This window comes from Ochlerotatus camptorhynchus, unplaced genomic scaffold (genome assembly GCF_037179485.1).
Source record: "Ochlerotatus camptorhynchus isolate MF236.1 unplaced genomic scaffold, CSIRO-AGI_Acam_v1.1 ptg000139l, whole genome shotgun sequence".
Taxonomy (NCBI): Eukaryota; Metazoa; Arthropoda; class Insecta; order Diptera; family Culicidae; genus Ochlerotatus; species Ochlerotatus camptorhynchus.
In genome coordinates this window covers 709,130-723,977 of record NW_027040629.1, presented here as the reverse complement: position 1 = coordinate 723,977, position 14,848 = coordinate 709,130, and the positions used below count along the sequence as shown (strand labels likewise).

The 14,848-nt window shown below is 40.4% G+C and overlaps 1 protein-coding gene across 1 annotated transcript; it reads left to right on the top strand.

Moving 5' to 3' along the window:
• The first annotated feature begins 1,756 nt into the window (after positions 1-1,756).
• LOC135700575 (acidic mammalian chitinase-like) lies at positions 1,757-3,578 on the top strand. The gene is made up of 4 exons (XM_065221104.1): positions 1,757-1,897; positions 1,966-2,825; positions 2,886-3,008; positions 3,067-3,578. The coding sequence occupies exons 1-4, from the start codon at positions 1,831-1,833 to the stop codon at positions 3,511-3,513; spliced, it is 1,497 nt and encodes a 498-aa protein (XP_065077176.1). The 5' UTR covers positions 1,757-1,830; the 3' UTR covers positions 3,514-3,578.
• Positions 3,579-14,848: the final 11,270 nt, after the last annotated feature.

Genomic DNA, 14,848 nt, shown 5'->3' with positions numbered 1-14,848 from the left:
AGGCGAGAAGCGGTTTGGCCGATGAGGCGTGACAAGGTGACAGGTGAAGTAGAAGTGACAGGTGAGAAAGAGATAGAAAAAATAGTTAGAAGTCGATCCGAACAACCACGAAATAGACAATGTACGGTTTCCACGCTTTACCAATGTTATTAAGATTATATTTTAAGATATCTATCACTATGCAGAGAGCATTACGCATTCCAACTGAAGGCCCTATCCAATTCATAACAATGTTCATCCTGTATTCGAGAGGAAAATCATCTGATTTCAAAACAATCGTCATCCGGTTGCAGCTGTCATTCGAAAAGGCGATTTCGATGTTTCGATTTGAATGGTCTGAGGTTTCATTCGAACAGAGGACGGTAGTTTGGTACAGTGTGCGGAACGGTGTAAAGCAAAATGCAACATTGACGAGTGCACGGATGGATTTGAGTTCACTCACTCGACAAAAAGTGACACAACAGCGGGGCCCTGTTTACTAAAAATGAACACATGAATAAAACTCGCGTAACATTTGAAAAAGGCCTATCAACTTTGGTAAATAATTTGCTAGGTCCTTTTCACGAGAACCGAAGTACGCCCACGCAAACCAAGAGCACTATGGGGAAGGGGAGAATTTCCTTTGTCCGATGGTATTGGTAGTTTACGTGAGCGTATTCGGTTCACGCGAAAAAGGCTTAACAAGTTGTGTGTACATAAGTTGATAGACCCGTTTCAAATGTTACGTGAGTATTATTCGTGTGTTCATTTTTAGTAAACAGGGCCCCGCTGTTGTGTCACTTTTGGTCGAGTGAGTGAACTCAAATCCATCCGTGCACTCGTCAATTGCTATACGGAACGCAGAATCAAAATAAAACAGCAACCAGAAACACGCTTTTCATAGGGTCATAGGGTTACTAGAAATTAAAAATGAACCCCGTTAATAAGAATAAAGTGTCGTTCAGATTAGAGGGAGTCCACGGAATTATAATATCTTAATAATTTCATAAATTCAAAAAGTAGGATTTTAGCTGTAAAAACTAATTTTTATTTTAAGTGGAGCATAAAATCAATCATATAAAATAAAATCAGTCATATGGAAAATCCTCGTAAATTCACGGAGAAGATCCGATTTAGGATTAGTTTCATAGGGGAAATGGCTCTAATGTTGATCTATGGATCTAACATTGTACCCATCGCTAAAAATCTGCTATTTATCAATTTTATCTAGATGAACGCGTCATTGGGACGGCACTAATGGATATTTTTGGTTGCTATTGAAAATTTAATCGATTTCTGAATTTATGTATGGGCCCAAATTAGGGGCATTTAGGCCGACATTACATCCATTTCCCCTGCTCATAATCAAAAGTTTTTAGAGTTATGTTTTTGAAAAATATGGTTTTTAGCTCAAAAGTCACCTAAACATCAACTTTCCCTATACTGCAGAAGATGAAACCTATTCCATTCGATGCCTAAGATGTTTTTCCTAACATAACAACGGTTTTGATCAAGTTTCTTCAGCGGGAACAGGAGTTCGTGAATTTGGAGACATTTGTGCGTTTATATCCCCACTGTGCATTGATTTCATCCACCCAGGTACTTCATCGCACTATTGACACAGTGCCGAGTATAGTGGCGTAAGGTGTACTACATCACCCGATTAAATCTTGGATGCACTTGATGTTTCGGAAGAAACGAATTATCCCGATTACCGATTCTACAGGTACTTCATATAAATGCAGGAAGCATGATTCGTACCTTCAGTCCGATACAAGATTCCACTACAAAAAGATTGTTTTCAAGTAAATCGAAATTCGTACAAGGTTTGCACAAGTGCCCCACTCCAGAATGGTATCAGTAAAAATAATAGGATTACTATTGGCGACACTTGTGTTTCCAACGATAGTCGCGGCCAGTGAGTAAAAATGCATTTATCTGTTTTCAAAGCGTAAACAAAACGCCTTTTCTCTACGATTCCTAAAGAAAATATTGTTTGCTACTACGGTACGTGGGCCACCTACCGAAATGGAGCGGGAAAATTCTCAGTGGAAAATATCGACCCCTTTCTATGCACGCATCTAATATATGCGTTCGTTGGCATCAGTACAAATGGAACAATCAGAATTCTGGACCCTTGGCTGGACTTGGAAGACAACTGGGGCCTTGGAACAATGAGGAAATTCAATGATTTGAAAACAGTCAACCCCAGCCTGAAAACATTGGTAGCCGTTGGGGGGTGGAATGAAGGGTCTCAGAAATTTTCCACTGTTGCTCAGAATGCAATCCTCAGAGCTAGGTTTGCAAAAGACGCTGCTGCATTCTGTACGAATCAGGGATTTGATGGCTTGGATGTAGACTGGGAATATCCCGGGCAGCGTGATGGAGATCCCTCAGTTGATCGTGAAAATTTTGTGTCGCTTTTATCCGATCTGAAGGTAGAATTTTCAAAACGTGGACTTTTGCTGACTGCCGCTGTAGCAGCTGCCGAGAGTTCGGCCTCGATTTCTTACAACATTCCGGAAATATCCAAATATCTGGATTTCATAAATTTGATGACATATGACCTGCATGGTCCGTGGGAATCTAAAACAGGTCACAACGCGCCACTTTATGTAGGTCCTCACGACGTCACGCCTACTCAACAGCAGTTGAACGTGAACAGTAGTGTTAATTACTGGTTGCAGCATGGCGCTCCACCAGCGAAACTTAATTTAGGTGTTGCATTTTACGGCCGATCGTTCACATTGCGATCGGCTGGGGAACATGATGTTGGAGCCCCAACAAATGGACCGGGCCAAGGAGGCCCATATACCTATGAATCGGGGTTTCTCGGATATAATGAGGTGACAGACGATTGATTGAAGTTAGAAATTGGGATAAATGAGCATCTTCCTGTTTTGCAGATATGTGAAAAGCTTACCGTTGAAAAATGGAATCAGTGTTGGGATGCTCACCAAAAGGTGCCTTTTGCGTACGGTGGAAATCAATGGGTTGGCTACGACAACGAAGAAAGTCTATCCCAGAAGGTAACTTTCGATTAGAATCAATTAATGTGTTAAGTTCTAACACGAATTTTCATTGCAGTGTGATTTCATCTATGAAAACGGACTTGGAGGCGGAATGGTATGGTCTGTTGAAACAGATGATTTTCATGGCACTTGTGGTGAAAAGTTTACTCTACTAAACACACTAAACAGTAGATTACAGAACAATGGAGTAATTACAACCACAACTATAAGCTCGAGTAGCTCATCGACAACTGCAACAAGCAGCACATGGTCAACATGGTCATCAAGTACCGCACAAACTACAGTAACGCCAGAGGGCTCTTCAACGACGACTCAACAAAGTACTACCACCGTCTCTGACGAATTCCAATGCGTCTCAACGGGTTATTTCCGCGATCCAAAGGATTGTACGAAATTTTACTACTGTGATAGAACCACGCGGTTTGAATTTGTATGTCCTCCGGGTTTGTACTTTGATGAGACAACATTTGTTTGCAATTGGGCAATCGCTGTGCATTGCTAATGATTTTAAATAAATGTGAAGAAACGATCAAACAATGTTGTACCATTTAGTTCAACAGGGTGTCGACTCAAAGTCGAAAAAAAAAAATTCCCTGACTTTCCCTGACTTTCCAGTGGGTTTTCAGAAAAATTCCAGTCCACAAAACTCCAATATTTAAACCTAAGAAGCTACAACGTGATGTGCTTTATTATACCGTAGTGCAAATTATGGTTAGTTTAAAATGAGCAGCAGAGTAAGCTTTCGAAAATATCAAGAATAGCATACTCATGGCACGCACAACAGAACTTGATACTAATACAATTTTTACAGAACATATGACCGACTACCTACAAAGGGTGTGAATAAGCTTTATAACCCTATAATAATGAATAACAACTGCTCACAACTAGGCTCACTATTCATTACTAAGTAATAATAGGAATATTTAATCAATGTCACCAAGCTCTCAATTTGGTTTCATAATTTCACAACTAAATAAAAATCAACCCGTAGACGATCCTTTCTCTTTACCAGTGTTCGGAAAATCATTCTCAAATCTCATTGATTGAGTGTCCTTGCGAGAATAAACTCGCGTGCGAATGTGGCAAACAAAATTTACGCTTGAGATTCTCATGCATATTCACTAGACTGATGCAAAATTTGAAATTTTCGCTCCACAGTTTTCAAACGGTTTCAAATCGGGTCCTGATTAGCCTCCGAAAGTTTAAACCCATTTGATAAGAAACTGACTTGGCACAAACCATTTGAAGTTTATATGGAAATTACTATGGGTAACCAAAACTGTTTGTTCATTGTCTTTTAGCCTTTTTACATATTGTACTGCTAACAAATTCTATTGCTATTCTTATGGGAATTTTTAGCAGCTACAACTTTGCAGAAAATCGTTTTTCAGCCAAACGTCAAATTAAATAGTTATTAATTGTAAAGAGATTGATAATCTTTTGGCAAGCAACTGTATTGTGAGCAACACTGTATTCTGCAGTGTGACATAGTAGTCATGATTTTTGTCCTCTATTCTACGCGCCATAAACACCAATGTTGCCTGCTGAACAGATGATTGAGCATAATCATAAGACATCAGTGATTTGAATCATTAATAACTTTTGTTCCTTACATTTGATCGAAAACTGGTCTTGAACAAAGTTGTAGCTGAAAAAATTTTCAACAAGTTCAGATATCATTTTCTAAAGTAGAGTAAACTGATGAATTTTGAGATAGATATGAACCAAAATTATGTTTTCTCCATAGTAATTCCCATATAAACTTCAAATGGTTTGTGCCAACTCAGTTTCTCACTAAATGAGTTCAAATTTTGGGAGGCTAAACAGGGCCCAGTTTTAATCCGTTTGAGCACATTGGAGCGAAAATTTCAAATTTTGCATCAGTATTCACGCACTCACACTCACAACGTCGAAAATCATTTCAACTTTAGCTCATAAAAAAAAACACTCAAACGAAAATTGATACCATGGTTATGCATGTTTTGTTAGTTTTCCAACTCCTTATGCGCAAACAATAATAATAACAATAAATAACGCCAAAATATTAATTTATTAATTTTTTAGCCTGAAAACTCATCTGTGGTTTTTGCGACGATCACGGAACCAAATGTTGTTAATTTAAATCAAAAATATTAATGTTTATTATATAAACATATGAGTAATTTAAAGTAAATTTGAAACATGTTTGAAAAAAAAATATTTATTTTTATATTAAATTCAAACAATATAGAATTTGGGTAAACGATTTTTAGCGTGTCCTGCCTTGTTTACATTCGGCAGAAATTGACTCAAGCTATTCCTCGGAAAGTGTGAAACCGAGTAAATGGACGTGAATCCGAATAAAAGGATCCGAAAACCCATCTAGGTAAGTGTCCAAATGATGTTCCAGTTCCGATCCCCATAACACCCTTTCCTAAGACGTCGAAAGAAAAACGACAATTCGAAATGGGTGCTGAATCTATTCCGGATCCTCTCCCTTCTCCCGACAGCAAACGTAGAAAGAGGACCAATGTCAGAAACAACACATTCCACTGAATTGGAACCCCCGAAAACTCACCCCTACAGGCCTTTTGGAACCCGGACTAGAACACCACCATCCACCCCATCCACAGACCACCCTTTATCGACCCCGAAAATAGTGGGAATTTACATGTCATGTCTGCAGACTTTCCTTCTATTTATATGCTATCCATTTTCTGTTTTTTTTTCGCGCTTTCAAATACTAAAATAGTTTAAAAATAGTTTGTTTGTTTTAAAAATGAAAAACATATTTAAAATTAACAAATTTATGCTTGTTCACTTTGACAACAAAATTTTTTCTCATTTATTTGAGGCTGGAATATTTTTTAAATAAACGTAACATTATTTTTATTTTAAACATAGATTGTATTGACTTCAAAAATGGAATACGTTTGCAATTAGTGGCCAGAACAAACAAACGTTTAAATTTACCTCAAATATGTTTGTTTTGACGATCGATTTTTCTGCTTGTGATTTGAGCAGAACAATTTTCTCCTTCAAACTCTCGGCTTCTTTTTGAGCATCTTCCAATAACTTTCTTCACTTAAACGCTGTCCAGACTGCAGAGTTATAACATGTTATAACGGTTGTCAAATAATTGCAACACAGAAACCACCATCAAGATAACGCTATAACATGTTATAACTATGTAGTCTGAACGTACTATTATAGTACGTTCAGACTACAGAGTTATAACATGTTATAGCGCTATCTTGATGGTGGTTTCTGTGTTGCAATTATTTGACAACCGTTATAACATGTTATAACTCTGTAGTCTGAACAAGGCATTATCAACAATCAATACGAAACTAACGATTTTAAATTGGCTCACCACTTAAGTAGCCTATTGGTCCCAAGCAAACGATTAACGTACCCTATTCTAGTCGAAATTCTAGTACTACGCAATGTTTGTTTTGATTCGCTATGAAAGTTTGACAGATAAAATGAGGGGTTATTGGTTTTTCCTATGTTTCGCGGGGTGAATCGATTAGCTTGGGACCGAAGAGAGTACCAGAGCTGAGCCAAAAAGTTGAGCACGTTATTTCGGGACCTTCTAGTCTTAGAGTTACATCTATGCTATTATTCTCTAGATGTTTCGCTTCTGCTTCTCTCTGGCGTTTCAACAATTTCGCTTTGTCGGAATCGAGAGCTTCTTTCATACGACGATTCTTGACTACATGGAAAGCGCATACGAATTTCGAACTCGCTGAATAAGTTCATTCAATTTTTGTAGGTTTTCCAGCCCGCCTGCATGAGTAACACCATCATAGATCTGACGTCGCGCTACGACTGACTCTTCCCTTATGTTTTCAAAAAGACATTCTGCATTTACTGAAAAACCTCTCTCTGCATTCGATTTTGTCTTTCTGGACGCCTTGAATAAATTTTCGTATTTGCGGAATCATTTCGGTTGCCCTCTGAACAGCACCACTATTATCCAGCCATCGGTGGCCACAAAACTTTAACGGGAATATGGTAGATCCGGAATACATCGTGTTAAACGCTCGTCTTGCTGGTACATCTTTGAAGATATTGTAGATACCACGCAAATATTTGACAACATCCCAACTGATACTGCGAACACTATCCTTGAATGTATTATGCAAAATATGCAGCCCACAGCACAGCACAGATCTATCAGCTTCTCGCCACCTTTTTGGGCCCATCCATGGACATTTGCAGCAACTAGTTCCAAGGGATACCGGCAAGGGCTTCCATAAACGCAGCGAGAAGATCTGATGCCTGGGATCTTCCCAAAAACTTTGACTCATCTGAAAGAACTTTTTTTTCTGAGCACAACGATATTCTTATCAATCCCATAGACATTCATCACGATTTTTAAATCAAGATTTAAATTTTTAATTTTTCTTTTAACTAAATATTTTAGTTGACAGCTCGCTCCCATACAAAGTCACTCCGAAAGGCGCTAAGATGATGATTTTTGCTAATGTAATCGTAAATATTTAAAATAGTTCCAGAGCACCAAAATTGATGAAATTTTTGATTTCGGTTCCATTTGTAATGCAGATTTTGAATATTTATTTACCTCAGTACACCTAAAAAAACAACCCAATTGATCAATAGGGGTGCGCATTGTTGTGATTTTTTTTTAACTCTTTATTTGTTCTAAATTCAAAACAAATAACATTTAATTTAAACCTAGGTTCCAGCTACTACAGTAACGTACGAGCCTTAATTATTATTTTATATATCTAAGTGTAGACATCTTAAAACTAAAACCTAAAGCTAAATCTTTTGTAATTTGCAGTCCTTATAATCTTATGGTTAGGGGATGTAAGATCTACCACCGATTCCTAGTCCTGACTACTTCAAACTAGGGGAACAGGATTTTTTCAGTAATCCAAGGAACACATCTTAGTCCTTGTTACTTTTTATGCCTTGTTGATAGTGACAAGACTCGGCTTTGTCCACCGAGGATGATCTTGAAACAAGGAAAAATGAGTTAGTTAGTCTTCATATATGTGATTCCTAATCTTCTATTCGTTGTTCCTTAGTTTGAAGTGATTCAGACTAGGATTCTGATGCACGGTCATTATCGGTGTCATTTCTTAATTTTGTTGCTAAGGAATCCAATTTTGACTGACAAAGTGGATCGCCTTGGACGGGTGTTTCAACACTCCGAAGGGTATAAATAGCGGGACCTTTCAATTAGAGTCGGATCCTTGCGATAAATTGAAGAATTACAACTGTGAAAAAAAAAATCGAATACAGTCAGGAATCCTTATTGCCGGGGTAACAGGGGCGTGAATAAGGAACCGCGAATAAGGATACCCACAGCTTATGGGATTTTCATTAATAGGGGTTGTGGTGGGTTATCACATTTGTTACAATATATAGAGCTATACTGTCTTCGACAAAGTTGTTGTACTGAGATGACCAACAAGCCTGTGTCATTGGGATCTACGCCGCTAGAGAGTAGGCTCTGCCTTTGAACAAGTTTGACGTGCATTTTCTTTGCTGTGATTTTTTTTCGCAGAAACGATTGCGCCATATTTTAAAACAGTAAAAAGACCAATCTGATAGTGATTTTCAAAGCTATTCAAGTTTGGAGCTGCCTTTCCGTGACTCTCAACAAACCCCGTGTCATGAAGATTTTGCAGAGCTTCAGAGGGCAGCAGCTCCGAAAACAAACTCCTCCAGTGAACCCCCGAAGTTCTTTCGTTTGCGACGACGTCATGGAGAAGCAAACCACAAGGGCTGATCCTGGGGACTCTTTTAGTGATATTTAATATTAGCTGAACCTGGGCTGAAGCTGATCAGATACAGGACTACAGGAAATTCTCCCTAAAGAAAAGGAATCACTAGGAATCAGGATGTATTCAAGGAGAGGCAACATGTTAATTCTGTTGAATAGTACCAGATGGATATCATCCACTAAATTTTCGGGCTTGTTGCCAAAATTGAAGTGATTCCTCGTGGAAGTGCGGAGGATTTCTCGGCCTCCATTAAAGCGAGTGTCACGTCAACACATTTCTACCCATTCCTTTCATGACCTGCGTTAGGGTGCGGCCGGCGCTGGTATTGCCTAGTTTAAGATCCCAAGTTTTTACACATTGAGGATGATTGCTATTTATTATTTATTTATTTCTACTTGTCAACAGATAAAATAGTTACCCTAATGACAATTTTCTATATCTAAACATCAAAACTGCTTCAAACACAAAATTAACGCAAACATCTCTTAAAGCTACGCTTATTTTTCTCGCGGGACACATTAAAATCGAACACATAATAACAACTATTGAAAACGCGGCACATACTCAACATTGGTTCGTGTACGCCATAGTTGGTCCTCGAACGCCGGTTGTTGAAGAACGCATGCAGCCGGAGGTCCCGTCGTTGAGTGTTGATGTCAAGAAGACTGAGAAGTGTGGAGCAGTCGACGTTCCCTTGCAGAAGATCCGCAACGAAACAAGCCTTCGCCACATTACGCCTTCCTTCCAAGAGCTCCAGGTCGATGAGGTTACAGCGACTTTCATAGCTCGGCAAGTTACGCGGGTCGCGCCAACGAAGGTGTCGCAACGCAAAGCGAATAAATTTTCGCTGAACAGCTTCAATTCTATGGATGGCATTCTGATAGAATGGCGACCAAACAACGGCAGAGTATTCCAGTATAGGTCGAACCAGGGAACAGTATAAAGCCTTCAGGCAATACACGTCCTTGAAGCTTTTGGCGAAACGGAATAAAAATCCTAGCTGCGATGAAGCTTTAGATACAACATAAGCAATGTGATCCTTGAACGTTAATTTGCAATCGAGCATGACTCCCAAGTCCTTGACAGTCGATTCGCGTTTCAAGCTTATTCCTCTTAAGGTGTAATCGTGGAAATGCATCGCCCGTTTACGGCCAAAGGAGATGACCGAGCACTTGGACACATTTAAAGACATCCTGTTTATCCGGCACCAATCATCAAAGACTTCAAGTTCTTGGTGGAGGAAATGAGCGTCTTGAGGCCCTTTTATTACGTAGTAGAGCTTCATGTCGTTGGCGTACGAGAGTTTAAGGCATTTGAGGATCAAGTTCACGTCGTTCATATACAACAGGAAAAGCAATGGCCCACGGTGGCTGCCTTGAGGAACACCAGATGTAACAATGAAGGGTGGAGAAGCGTAGTCACCGATCTTAACAGACATAGATCTGCCAATCAGATAGGAGCGAAGCCAGGTAAGTAGACTCCCATGAACACCCATTTTGTCATATTTAGAGATGGTAATTTCATGGTTCACTCTATCGAAAGCTGCAGAGAGGTCGGTGTATATGGCGTCAACTTGATGGCCGCGTTCAATCTCACGAATAATGAACGATGTAAAAACAGTTAGATTAGTCGTCGTCGAGCGCTTAGGCATGAAGCCGTGTTGATCCTGAGAAATACTGTACGAACAGTCTTGAACCAACTTTTCCAGGACAATTAGCTCGAATAGTTTGGAGATAGCACTCAATGCAGCTATTCCGCGGTAATTGGCGACAGTCTGCTTGCATCCTTTTTTTGTGAACAGGGAAAACAAACGAATCCTTCCAACATTCTGGAAAAACTCCGGAGGTCATTGACAAGTTGAAGACCTTAGCTAAGGGCTCTGAAAGAGTGTCTAAGCAACGTTTCAGTACTAATGAGGGAATGCCATCTGGACCAGATCCTGTTGATGTTTTCATCTGTTTCCCGGCTGAAATCACCATGTCGCTGTGGATGGTGAATGGAGAACCAAACACCGACGTACGAGGGACATTACTCGTGGCAGCAGCAATTTCCTGAGCATCAAGAACTTCGTCTGAAAAAACGCTGCTGAATTGTGTGCGAAACATATTGGCGATATCTGCGACGGAGTTGGCATCAGTAACGCCATCAGTCATAATGGACGGCAATCCCGTTTCTTTCCGTTGCTCGTTCACATATCGCCAGAATTCCTTAGGGTTAGCTTTGAGACGACTCTGCAAGTGAGACTGATGTGCGTTGTACAAGCTTGCATTGAGATCTCTGTACTCGTTGTTGGCGCGGACGTAATTAGCCTTCGTAGAATCTGTGTGATATTTACTGTGTTTCCTCAGTGCAGCCCTTTTCACCTTTTTCAGATGCTTAAGATCAGAGTTCGACCAGGCGGGTTTGGCAGGTTTACACCGTAGTTTTTTTAGGCACAAACTGATCGATAGCGTAGAATATGATACCACACATGGTCGAGGCAGCCAGATTCGCATCCCCGGAGTCTAGTGTCGCATTCCAATCCACATTAGCGAGAAAGTTATTCATTCGCTCGAAGTCTCCTTTGTGAAAGTTGTAGAAGACGGTTTCGGCGTGGTCTTGGAAGCGTTTCTCAGGATCGATTGCAAGCGTCAACAGTAGAGGTGAATGATGTCTGCAGTTTTTGACGAGCGGTGCCGGAGCATGGGTAACAGAGCAGCTTTGTCCCAAATCCTCCCCGACAAAGCACAGATCGAGCAAACGGTTGTTTGCATTCAGAACGCCATTCACTTGCTGAAGCCTTGCGGTTGAATACGCGTCAAGCAAGGAGAGAGAAGCCGGTCTGAACGATGAACGGGAATTGTCAGGAAAGAAGAAGCCGTGAGCATCGCTAAGCCACGATACAGTGCCAAGGTTGAAATCGCCCAAGATGACGATGCTGTCCCTGGCATCCATTTGAGAGACAATCCAATCCAGCGAAAGTGCATGCTTCTCAATCAGGCTGTGGTCGTTAACGCGGTCGGGAGGAACGTATATCACGCAGATATAGATTGTACCACTTAGAGTTGAAATTGTAACCCACAGTTACCGTCGAATCTTCAGGAGGTTTCAGTAGCGAGATACGAAGCAGGAGCGAATGGCCAGAAGGACTCCACCACCGGAGGTCTTGTTGCTGTTGAGGGTTGATCGATCTTGACGGTAGACGGAATATGTATCGTTAAACAATTGCTTTGACAAAGTGTTGTTATTTAGCCAGGTTTCCGAGAAGGCGTATATGTCGGAGCATGCGTCGCTGCATGCTAGCTGGTATTCGGCGAGTGAGCTGTTCATGCCACCGACGTTCTGGTAGTATAGCAGAATTTGAGATGCTGGGACGCATGGAACAGCGGGCTGCAATCTGGAAGTGGAGGCAGCATCAGGCAGAGCAACGTCGAAAGAATAAGGGTACTTGCCGTGGATGGCAGCTTGGAAAGCCCTGTCCCCAGCACTAGACTCAGGGCCGGGACGACTTAGATGGTGGGGGCGTGTGAACTGACCAGGACTGGAACCAGTAGTGGGCGCAGCTGAGCTAGGTGAAACGGAGAATTGGTCGTTGTGATTGAGGGTCTCGGTGTTCTGTTCCCAAGCATCGGGATTTTCCAGTAATCAAAGGATCACATTTAAGTCCTTGTTACTTTTTATGACTTGATAATAGTGGAAAGACTCGGGTTGTGACCACCGCGCCGTTATGCATTTCTATATTGTATATTTCAAATCAAAAATATTGTTTATGTTCATAGATTTCACATAATCCTTTTCCCTTTGTCCTTCTCCTTTTCCTTTCCATATTATCTTTTCAGAAAGCGAGTAATGGTGCTATAGCCATAAGTCATAGACAATAGTTAGTGCTAATGCCCCAACCGTCAGAAGAAAATGGAGCATCACTTAACCTTTCTAGCTGTGATGCTTCCAACGACCAACCAATCATATAATTTCCAAAATCGGAACGTACGGTACGAGATGTCCACGTTTCATCCATTTATTGGATTCTGAGGCATCGTGTTTAAATCTTCGATTCAAACAGGCCCGATGTTTTATGAATCATCTTGCCCCTTAAATGCTGCACAGTAGGCCTGGCCGTTTTGATATGTGTGACGCATCTTCGATGTGAAACATATATCAAATAGACAAGAAAAATGATGTAGGCATATATATCATTTTCCAGGATGCTTTCAAGAACTGGCTGTGTTGGTGTTGATTAGATTAGATTAGATTAGATAATTGGGAATTACGCCGCTAGGGACGCTTCACTTTTATGTTACTTATGACGGGTGCTGTAATATATGGATCTTAGGTCCAACATATAATATTTCGTGATCCTGGCCATATAGAAAATTGCTGCCTTCAGCAAAGGTGTTCAAGTGACCAAGTCCTTTTGGATGGTGGCCATATTAGTTCAGAACTCTCTCGCTAAGCAGCACTAGTGTGCACATGAGCTTCCTATATAAGCTGTATCTCAAAATCTTGGCCATATAGAAGGTTACTGTCTTGAGCAAAGTTGTTCAGGCGACCAAGTCCTTTCGGATGGTGGGCATATTAGTTCAGAACTGACTCACTAAGCAGCGCTAGTGTGCATGTGAACTTCCTATATAAACTTTATCTCGAGAACCTGGCCATATAGAACGTTGCTGTCTTCAGAAAAGTTGTTCAGGTGACCAAGTTATTTCGGATGGTGGTCATATTATTTAAGAACTCACTCACTACGCGGCGCTAGTCTGCACATGAACGTCCTTAATATGTTATTTCTGGAAAGCTTGTCCATATAAGATGTTGCTGTGCAATATGAGAACACAAAACGGAATAGGGATGAGGGTAGAGAGGCTGTAACTCGATTTCGGACGCCATTTTAAAATCCAAGATGGTGGCCATCGGTTCAAGAAAAACTGGCAAATACCCTACAATATGGATATTTCCGGAAAGAGGATGACGTGTAGAGTATTTCCGGAAAGGGTACGACGTGTAGAGGCTGGAAATCGACTCCAGGCTACATTTTAGATAGCCCAAGTAACTATTTCAGTTTTATCATGGTCTTGTAGATTATGATTTAGACTTGAAGAATGCTTTAAACCCTCGATAAAACTTGCAATGTTACTTGGGAGAGGCCATCGGTTCAAGAAAAACTGTCAAATACCATACAATATGGGCATTTCCGGAAAGGGGACGACGTGTAGAGGGCGGAAATCGATGCCGGATGCCATTTTGAAATCCAAGATGGAGGCCATCGGTTTAACAAAAACTGACAAATACCATACAATATGGGTATTTTCGGAAAGGGGATGGTGGTCATCGATTCAAGAAAAACTGTAAAATACTCTACATTATGGATATTTTCGGAAAGGGGATGACGTGTAAAGACCAGAAATCAATGCCAGACGGCATTTTGGAATCCAAGATGTCAACCACCAGTTCAAAAAAAAAAACTGCCAAATACTCTACAATATGGGTATTTCTGGAAAGGGGATGACGTGTAGAGACTGTAAATCGATGCCAGACGCCATTTTGGAATCCAATATGGCAACAATCGGTTCGAGAAAAACCGTCAAATACTCTAAAATGTGGGTATTTTCGAAAAGGGAATTACGTGTAGGGGACGACGGAGGAGTTTTGCGCAGCCAAGAACATTAGCTTCAAGGCTTTGCTGCTCCGTGACTGAATTCATTTAATGTCGGTTCAGATTTAAATAATAACAAAAATTGCACATGTTTGTCACTGACAGGATTGTCAACGAAAATTGGCATGGTTTCGTTTATATGTGACTTTCAGTTCGAATGAGCGATCAATGCTGTTTTGTCAATATCGCCGTGTATGGTCGATATTTTGCAGCACTGCATACTGTGTAAACATTAATAAATTAAAAAAAAAACAATGAATTTTAATTTAACTGACCCATAATACTGGAAACATTGACCCATAATACTGAGCTGGCTCAAAAGTGGTCCATAATATTGGAAATTGAAAATGCTTGCATTTTTTTATTTTCAATAAAATTCACTATTTTTTCGCAAAAAAATACATTTTATCAAATCAGATATTTTTTTCCATTGATTAAATAAAATACAGAGAGTTGAGCACCTATTC

Excerpts from the sequence above, each read along its gene's own strand:
- LOC135700575 (XM_065221104.1), top strand. The coding sequence starts at position 1,831 with ATGGTATCAGTAAAAATAATAGGATTACTATTGGCGACACTTGTGTTT. Across the intron at positions 1,898-1,965 it reads TCCAACGATAGTCGCGGCCA|AAAATATTGTTTGCTACTAC; the intron begins GTGAGTAAAAAT and ends CGATTCCTAAAG. Across the intron at positions 3,009-3,066 it reads AAGAAAGTCTATCCCAGAAG|TGTGATTTCATCTATGAAAA; the intron begins GTAACTTTCGAT and ends TTTTCATTGCAG.